This window comes from Odontesthes bonariensis, chromosome 12 (genome assembly GCF_027942865.1).
Source record: "Odontesthes bonariensis isolate fOdoBon6 chromosome 12, fOdoBon6.hap1, whole genome shotgun sequence".
Lineage (NCBI taxonomy): Eukaryota > Metazoa > Chordata > Actinopteri > Atheriniformes > Atherinopsidae > Odontesthes > Odontesthes bonariensis.
Window position 1 is genome coordinate 10,434,521 of NC_134517.1, and position 10,210 is coordinate 10,444,730.

The 10,210-nt window shown below is 39.8% G+C and overlaps 1 protein-coding gene across 1 annotated transcript; it reads right to left on the reverse strand.

Moving 5' to 3' along the window:
* Window positions 1–6,429: 6,429 nt before the first annotated feature.
* cxcr2 (chemokine (C-X-C motif) receptor 2) lies at window positions 6,430–9,791 on the reverse strand. The gene is made up of 2 exons (XM_075478626.1): window positions 9,635–9,791; window positions 6,430–8,704 (listed from the first exon to the last, which is right to left on the reverse strand). The coding sequence occupies exons 1-2, from the start codon at window positions 9,728–9,730 to the stop codon at window positions 7,628–7,630; spliced, it is 1,173 nt and encodes a 390-aa protein (XP_075334741.1). The 5' UTR covers window positions 9,731–9,791; the 3' UTR covers window positions 6,430–7,627.
* Window positions 9,792–10,210: the final 419 nt, after the last annotated feature.

Genomic DNA, 10,210 nt, shown 5'->3' on the forward strand with positions numbered 1-10,210 from the left:
CAGTCACTCCGTCGCCTGCAGATAGTGCAGAACGCTGCCGCTCGCCTTCTAACTGGCACTCAGAAGCGGTACCACATCACTCCTGTTCTGGTCTCCTTGCACTGGCTTCCCGTCCATTTTAGAATACATTTTAAGGTTTTATTGTTTGTTTTTAAGGTTTGAAGTGGTGTGGCCCCTCAGTATCTTGCAGAACTACTTCTAGTTTATAATCTAGTCAGAGCCTTCAGATCATCAAATGAGCAGCTGCTTGAGGTCCCAAGATCCAGGCCAGTGTTTCCCACAGAATTTTTGGAAACTATGGGGGGGGGGGTAAATTCAGCGGCGTAAGTTTGTGCGACTGCAGATTTGATTTTATTTGATTGATTTGCACACATTCATTCAAATATAAAAAAAATACACAATAAAACACAACAAATTAAAAAAAAGGAATGTGTGCTGGAGATGTCAGAAACCCTTGTGGGCTTATAAGGAAACCTCATCTTGTCATTAAAACCCAATGATAACAATTGTAAAAGAAAATATTTACAGATTAAAACTAAACTTCATGAAAAATATGAATGGATCATATACAGTGAGTACTTATGCCTTTTTGAGAAACTTGAAAAGGTTTTCCTTGATAACAAAGGGTGTGGGAAGTACTCAATGAGTTCAGGAACACATCAGAAGTGGTTTGGTGATGATATCTTTAAAAACAAGAGAGCTATTACAAAATAAAAATCTGAAATGGAATTAACTATGCACACTGAGTAAATGTTCTACCTAAAATGATTTTTCTGGAAACTAAAAGGCTGTGAAAGCTTTATAGTGAGTTCACAAACCCATCAGAAGTGGTTTGGTGTTCATTGGTTGAATATCCAGTGAGAACAAAAAAAGGCGTTGCACTTTTGCAACGGTCCCTAAGCGCTCCGGCTGCCGTAGTTCACTTAGAAGTATATTCGGCGCGGTTACTCTGATCTTTCGCCAGACTTGCTTACTTTGGTGAGCTGATAAAGCCTGTGGTATGTTAGTCTTAGTTTTCTGTAAATGTTAATACCATCCTGACGCTAATTGGTGCGGTTTTTGTGACGCTATTACAATTACAAAGCCGGAAAATAGGCGAATGTCGAATATAAAACCAACTTCACCCCGCTCTGCCTAGTCGGGACGGTTGAAACACACATGCAAAACTATTGAGCTTGCTATTTTTTTAAGCAACATACCGGACAACATACTAGTGTACTCGTCATTGCTCAAATTTCACATTATTTCTCATAATATAAATAGGTAAAAAAATATGTTTGTCAACGAAATCCCGATGATTACAGCTGACCTTTATGCACGCGCACCCACTGATCTATAACGTGTGTCAATCGCCCCGACAGCGACTGATAACACATAAACCTTTTTGCCACTAAACTTCAAAACTCTGACATTGCACACTTTAGGACATGTTTAATTACTAGTTCACCTGTTGTATAGTCATATTGGTTCGTTTTTGAGGAAATCGCTGTGTTTCCAAAAAAAATAAAATAAAAAAAAAAAATAAAAATCGCTGTGTTTCAAACGATTGGGATTCGGAAACCATGGCGGCCAAAAGGAAACTATGGCGGGCCGCCATAGTTTCCTCAATGTATGGGAAACACTGCAGGCTTAAAACTAAAGGCGACGAGCGTTCTCAGTGGCTGCTCCATCGTATTGTTGGAGTCATGTAAGTTGTCCTTAAAAACTCCTTGGCCTTTTGTCCTCTTGGTTCTACTGTGAGCCAGACTTGATTTTTCCTTGTGATTCCTGTATTGTGTCATGTGTGATGGTTTTGCATACTGTTGTATTTATTTTACTGTTCTTATTTTATGGTACTTTTATTCTTATTTTATGATCTTTTATTTTTATGGTACTCTTATTAATATTTGTGTAAAGCACTTTGGTGTACTCCAGTTGTTTAAATGTGCTATATAAATAAATGTGACCTTGACCTGGACCTGTTGCTCCACGTCTGAAGATCTGCCGCATTTCCTCATCGACCGCACCATTGCTTTCTCAGTTCCTTTCTTTGGTAAACCTACATAGTATGGGAAAAGTTAGCAAAGCAACGAACAACAATCAGAGTAGTTACTTCGGGCTAAGTTAGTTAAATAGGAAAGACTTCTTGGTTGTTTGGAGGCTGGTTGCACCGCGGGCATTCACAGTATTATGCGCATATGCATAATATACAGTGAAGCCATCTACAAGAAAGGACAGAGCAGACTGATCCTCTTGAGGAAGCTAAGGTCCTTCAAGGTTTGCAGCAAGATGTTGCAGATATTCTACAAGTCTGTTGTTGAGAGCGTCATCTGTTGGGGCAGCAGCATCAGAACCAGGGACCTAAAAAGACTCAACAACCTGATAAGGAAGGCTGGTTCTGTTCTGGGGACGACTGTGGAACCTCTGGAGACAATAATGCAAAGAAGGATTTTGCATAAAATCAAGAGAATTATGGACAACCCTGAACATCCTCTCCATGAGACTGTTATCGGAAAACAGAGTCTCTTCAGTCAAAGGCTTCTTCAGTTTGGATGCAAAACGGACCGCTACAGGAAATCTTTCCTGCCCACAGCTATCAGCATCTATAATAACTCCTTGATTTAATTGAGCTACATCAACATTTAATTTCCCTCTGGGATAAATAAAGTATTTTTGAACTGAATTGAATTTGAATTTCAGCTGTTACTGTGACAGCCATGCAAGCATACCAAAAGCTGGAATAACAAGAACTTTAAAGGGCCAGACTCCACATGCAGACCTGGAAAGTGGACCACTACAGTCTATCGTTGGCTAATAAACCACAAAGTGTAGGAAAGCCACTTGTTTTCTTTTGTCACGATGAATATCCAACTGTTATGGTAACACCTATAGCCACTTCAGAAATGGAAAAAAAGTAATCAAGTACAGAAATAGGGGCATTTACTTGCAACATTTATACAAATTAAGCAGAATTATTCCTGTATTTTGAGCATCTCTTGTAATTTGTTTCCTGTATTTGTAAATAAAGTAAGTAAAGAAAGAAAAAGACTCTTTCTGTAAAAAATGGCAGATAAATCATGATAGTCTGACAACATGTCTATTACCTGAACCCTGCGTTCAATGTAAACTGTGCAGACCAAAGATCAGACCGAGCAGTCCCCTGCCTCCGAGCAGTAAACACCGTAACAGGTGCGGCTATCGCTAGGTGGCTGGACGCATTGATATCAAGGGAGGCAAAAATAGCGGCAAGCGATGTGAGGTCTGACTTTTTCTAGTTCGACGATTTTGTGATGCAAATGTATTACTCTTTTGAACGCATATTGTTTTGAGAAGCAAAACGCTTTATTTTTATGGCCCCAGCCAACTAGCCAGACTACCTTTGTCAGCGCCAAAACTCGGCTGGAACTCGGCTCACAGGACGAAGCAGGGGGTAAGTCAATGTTCATAAATGATGTTGCTGAAGATTGGATGTCATACAGCTTCATGTCAAAAGAGGCAAACTATCCGTTTAACATGCATGTTTTTAGACAGTGGGAGGGAGCTGGAGTACCCAGAGAGAACCCACAAATACATGGGGAGAACATGCAAACTTCACACAGAAAGACCTGGGGTCCGTTTCACGTAGCAGGTTCAACCAACTCTGAGTCTATTCCTGATCTCTGAGTTGATCTACTCTGAGATAGAAAACCCTGAGTTTTCGGTTCCACAAACGCTGATTTGAGTGAGGTTAATCAACTCTAAGTAGGTTCACCTTGAGTTTAGCGCGTGCACCACAACTTTAAAAAGCCAGCATCAATGGAGCCCCGATTCGACGAGTCACCTTGGCAACGGGGAAGAGGAGGGGCTACGTTTTTCACCAACCTCGAATTGGAAATCTTAATGAGCTCATACGGCGAGTTTCAATACGTTTTTAGAAATAAGTGCAACACCGCTGCAGCAGCAAAAGTGTAAGTTTAAATGTAGTCCTTTGCAATCACAATAATATTACAGGGAAACTGCTTGAATGGTAGCCCATTCATTTATTTCATTTAGGTGCAATCCCGCAGGGGAGAAGCGCACTGCAGCAGTTTAAGATGAATTATAAAAACATTGTTCAAACAGGTGAGACCTCGGCATGGAGGTACCTCATTTTGATCATGTTTTACACTGTAACATAAATATTAAGTGGCTATTTGACTGTGCAGTTATTTTATTCCCAACATAATGCTGTTTTCACACACATAAACTATGTCTTCTCATCTATATTATCCATCCATCCATTATCTATACCGCTGAATCCGTCAGTCGGGTCGCGGGGGGGCTGGAGCCTATCCCAGCGGTCAATGGGCAAGAGGCGGGGTACAACCTGGACAGGCCGCCAGTCCATCACAGGGCCACATAGAGACAAACGAGACAAACAACCATGCACGCTCACAGTCACTCCAAAGGACAATTTAGAGTCATCATCTATATCATGTTCTGTTAAATAATTAAGCCTATTTAAACTAACACAGACTTCTACCGAGCCAACAGAAAGAAGGCAGATGCCCGTAAAACGGGTGGTGCCCAGCACCGCCACCTCTACCGGGAGGGCAGTGGCTGAGGGAATCCCCGGAGGGAATCCACCCCCAAGACACGAGTGCCTTTATAAAATATATGTCTTTTTTAAGCCTATTCATACAAATATTTATTTGTCTTTTTTTTCTTTTGTCCCAACACATTCTGATGGTGCCGCTCAAAAAGATAATTGTCTGTAAATGCAAAAAATGCAAAAATCTATGCGCGGTCTGATAACCATCTCCGACGAATATTTATTTCTCTGCGCATCCACGGGATCGTTGTCAAAAGGACATGTTCGTGAAAAAAGTTGCCTTCTACTGTGCCTAATGGACTTCAAGAAGTAGAAGAACTCGCTCTGCTGACTGAATGAATGAGGAAATCAAATGGCGTGTGTGGCTGAAAGAGGGCGGAGACAGAAAGAAACTCAAGGTTTCTTGAATAAAACCTGGTCCCGACCAGGTTAGGTTCAGAGAGTCTGTTACTCCGGTAACTGACCGTGAGGTTAAGTTACCTCTCTTTGTGAAACAGGCTAGAGTTACCCCTCTTTCTCGGGGTTGAGTTACCTTCCTTTGTGAAACGGAAAACTCAGGGTTTCCCTCATTTCAGGGTTAACCTACTCAGAGTTTTAACTAAACCTGCTATGTGAAACTGACCTCTGAGCTGGGAGTTGAACCTGGAACCTTGTTGCTGGGAAGCAGCAGTGCTAACCACCACACCACCATGCAGCCCAGTTTATAAAAGTATTTTAGGCTAATTTCACCTCTGCTCTTGTTACTTATAGTTAGTAGAACAATGCTGTTCAACCCTCGCAAATTCTCTCTGACCAAATGATTTGAGGGAAAATGGCTTCACCCTCGGTCAATGCAGCTTTTAAACATTATAATGGTATGGGACAGCTTCATGTTAGAATATACAAGAGCAGGGATGGGAGTGATTTCAGACTGTCACAGTGTTACACCAAGTTGTCTCAGACGTTAAACACTGCATCACATACTTTATTAAAAAAAAAAAAAAACTGTATAAAATAGCAGTAATAACAGTAAGCTGTCAAATGTGTGAGAAAGAGGCATAATACCTTCACTAAATGCAATACTTCCTCCACTTACTTCCTCTTTTTTTCTAAGGTGAAATTAGGTTTCTTAAACTTTTAAATCAATCTTTGACTCTTCTTTTCCTGGTCTTCACAAAGGACGTTTCAAGAACATTTCATGACTTGCGTGCATTCCCTTGAAATCAGCCATCTGCAGTGTCTTCGGGAGTGCTTGTTTAACATCATAAAACATGTTCCAAACAACATCAGCTCACTCAACTGACACTTAAATAACTTAATGAAGATTCTGTTAGGATTGGTGCTTTTTTTTTTTTTCTTATTTTGACAAGAGAATTTTGATGTTTTGAAAATTTTATGTCTCATTTCTTGTGACCCAGGTTCCATGGAATTCTGGTAAAAACATGTATGCTTTCCAGTTACAATTCAAAATTCAATTAAAAAATACTTTATTTATCCCAGAGGGAAATTAAATGATAACCATCATGACCCGACACCACAAACAATAACAGGAAAGTGGTAAAAACCCTGACTATGAAACAGCACTTAATGTTTTGTCCGTTACCAACAGCAAGTCATCAAGTTTGTGTAATGTCTTTTGCTGGACACGTAACAATCTGTATTTGAATTGAGTAGTTTGGTTTAATTTTGCAGCGAACTATATTGAATTCCATTACAATTTTTAAAACCAAAACTTTTTTTGCATTATCAAAGTAGGTCTTTGTGTGGAACCGCAGATAAGACTGTTTTATAGTGTAATGCACCTGCACATGAATAATTTGAAGACTCATTTTTCTTTTGGGTTTACTCACACCAGTCACTTAGACACATATACAGTAGTTAGAAATGCCAACCCACATACATTTCACCCTCATGCACAGACATTAATGAGATCGATGTACACATTTAGGCAAAGAAAATGCATTTTATTAATCGTGCATGCAGTATATTGTTGGATAATGAAAGGCAGGGCTGACAGCATTTCAGGATTCAAGCATTGTTTTAAAGAGCAATGCAGTTTTCTGCATGAAAAGTTTCAACAGAGGTGTTACTTAAATGGAAGTGGTTTGTTTTTTGAGAGCAAAAACAAGATTTCACCACGTCTTCCTGTTTAAAAGATCACAAGTCTGATTATAAGAATAATAGTTTCCACTTTTCAAATTTCTCTTATGGAAACAGTGAAAATATCTCAGAACCAATTTCCTATGCACACTACATCAACAGCAAACTTTTTTATGAAGAGTTTTTTTAAATGTACAATGTGAAGGTTTTATAACTGCACCTGTTCTCAAAGCTGTATGACAGACTTGGCAATTGTTTTGCAATTTCTCATGAACAACAATACTGCTCAAAAGTATCAAGCCACACCTTATTTCTTTATCTTGTATTCCTTTAAAGTGGTCTTGAACAATAGTTTTCCAGGCTTTTTGACGGTCTTTCAAAGTTTTAAAAAGTTTTTTTGTCTGCATGTTCACTCCCTTCCAGTCCAGTTGTTGTACCTGACCATTATCAGAAGAGTGTGTTTTCCTGTGTGTTTAGCCAATTCATACTCATGCATGAATCATCCATCTGTTTTCTATATCTGTTTAATCCAACTCAGACTTTAAACAAAGAAGAAACAGTACTGGTCAAACAAAAGTGATGTCAATATGTGACCTTTGGAGCTGTATTTGGATAAATTCTGTTTACTTTGTGACTGAGTCAGTTTGGCTGTTGTCCCCAGTTTGTCACTTTCATTTAACTGAACTAAATTCTGGCTGCTTCTTTGCTGTATTTTTATTCCATTATATATATATATACATATACATATATCAAGAAAGCCAAGAGGGAGGAGGAGGGGTAGGATAATAAACACAAAAATTTGACTCATATCAATCAGGCAAATCTCTTATTTTCCCAGATTATCTTATTCCTTCCAGGTTGAATTGCAAACATACTACAATATCAAGTTTAGTTGTTGGAGCTGTGGCTCTGCATTTGAGGACATTGGGCCAGTTTATACGGACAAATAAAATTATGAGTATCACCTGAGGCTGCAAATAATCATCAATCAGGAGAAATTTACATTGTAACTGAGGTGTTTCTAGATCTGATGCTCCCCATGCTGTTGGCAGAGCCCTTCTGGTATGCCACCTGAACCCGCTTGCTGATGAGGCCATGCTTGTAAAGAGCCAAGAGCAGCTGGTTCCGGAACTTCTCCCCAACGAAGGCGTACAGCACTGGGTTCACTGCACAGTGCATGAAGGCCAAAACCTGCGTCACTTGCAGCATCACCTCCACTGTGTTGCGAGTCTCACACGTCTCCACTTTCAGTGATCCACCTCGTATTAATGTGTCAATCAGTACAGTGATATTATGAGGCAGCCAACAGAAAATAAATGCTAACACCACCACCAGGATGACTCGTATGGCCTTGTGCTTTTGTTGATTACGGGTGTGACACAGCGTCATCACCGTCCAGCCGTAGCAGACAGCCATCACCAGCAGAGGCAGAAAAAAGCCCAACGTATGCCGCAGGACACGCATGCTGACCCGCCACTGGTCACTGCTTTCACCTGTTAGGTTTTCATAGCAAATGTACTGGTCCAGCTCATCAGCATACATGCTCTCCCTCTTAATTACCACAGGTAGAGACAGCACTCCAGCCATCAGCCACACAATACTGCAAACCACTGTCACCAGCAGCTGATGGGAGGACAGCACACGCGTAGCTCTCACAATGGCAAAGTAGCGGTCCACACTGATGCATGCCAGAAGGAAGACGCCGCCGTATACAGATGCCTCCTGGAAGCCTGAAAGGAGTTTGCACAGGAAGTTGCCATAAATCCAGCCAGATTGGATGTTGGTAGCCCAGAACGGGAGGGTAATACAAAAGAGAAGGTCAGCTATCGCAAGGTGCATCAAGTAGATATCTGTGCTTGCTCTACGTTTCTTCATAGAACAGACCACAAAGACAACCACACTGTTGCCTATGATGCTGAACAGAAAAACTATTATATAGACGATCATCAGGCCGATGGAATTAAATCCAAGCATGGTTACGTTGCAGGGTGCAGAAGGTCTATCCTCATAAGAAAATGTGGAATTGCCGAAGAGCTCGTAAATGTTATCCAAATACTGATCTTCCTTTGCGTTGGCCTTCGACATAAAGACAAAATCATAGCAGTTGGTAAGTAGCAGAACAAGTAGGCTACCTGAGGCAAAACTGAGAGTGATACAATGAAGTACAGTTAACCTTTATCTTCTAAGCCTAAATCATATCAAAATATAGTGACAGGTGCTATGAGAGGGAGAGAAAATGGCGTCCTTTTGCCTTATTTCTCAAAGTTTTTAACAGTGGTAATACTGTAGTAAGGAGTGGTGGTTATGAATGGTGCATACGTGTGTTCAAAGCTTTGAATGGTATCGTAGGTGGCACTACTGGATGTCACTGGTCAAGAAGCCTGGCCAAAAACTTTTGGAAGTCCATTTTCAACACTGTATTGAATAAGAATTCAGAATTCCAAAAGCCTAACTCAGAATTTTGACTAAATGGTTTGTTTCAGATTATTTTCTGTCTATTTTTCCCATCCTAGAAAGGAGATGGGCTTCCATACTAACACATTGAACACAATATATTTAACCCTCTGTACTAACAACTTTTCCTAGCTACTGATCAGGTCCTTATATCAACTAAACAGACATAAGACAGACATAACTCATCTAAATCCCATCAAGAAAAGTCATTAGTATATATCTGAATCGGTTTGTACATTTACATGACAAAATGCAGATCACTGACACAGCAAATATCTATTCTGTGAAGTCCCATAACCACTGAAATTTCCTAATCAATATCTTGATGTCTCGCTGCTGCTTTAATCATTTTGAAATTTGAAAAGCCGAATGATGCTGAATAAATTGTTACAAACCCCAAGCAATCTATTCAAAGTGACCTTAGTTTAAGAAGGATCATATTCACCATGCAATTATTTGATCGGAAAACATTGTTTTTGTTGGATAGCTTCATAAAGGTCTTTTCCTATTGCTCACGTTCGTAATAAATGGTAAAATTCAAGAATTACATACCGGGTTCTCTTCCTCTTCTTGACAGGTCCGCATCAAATGATTCAAAAGACTAACAATGAAAAGCTGTAGCTTCATCTTTCCTGCCCTGATGTGCATGAATTGAACAAGAATCCAGCCACTTCAGCCTTTACTTCAGACCTGCTTTAAGTCTTTGTGATTATGTGTGGACCGGGTGGTGGTGCTGCTGAAGTTATTAGCAAACTGTGTGACTCAATTCAGCAGGAAAACCACAGAGATTATCTTCTCTGGGGGATCTACATGAAAAAATTATCAGACTTCTAAAATCTGTCGACTGGTTGCACAGATGGATGTTGACAAACTTGTAGAGAAAAGTTGAGAAATTTTTTTATTTCTCTTTTTCTTTCTATGTACAAATAGAGTATAATAGTATGTACAAATAGTTACATGCATTTTTTTATACATGTTCGAAAATAAAATCTATCTATCTATGTATCTATAATGTGTTTTTACTGTTTTATACTGACATGAAACAGATTATTTTTTGATCAAATTGCAAGAGTACAACACAGTACATTGTATCCAATCCACTTTTTGAAAAACTGGCCAGCAGATGAC

Excerpts from the sequence above, each read along its gene's own strand:
- cxcr2 (XM_075478626.1), bottom strand. The coding sequence starts at position 9,730 with ATGCACATCAGGGCAGGAAAGATGAAGCTACAGCTTTTCATTGTTAGT. Across the intron at positions 8,705-9,634 it reads AAGAAGAGGAAGAGAACCCG|GCCAACGCAAAGGAAGATCA; the intron begins GTATGTAATTCT and ends TTTATGTCGAAG.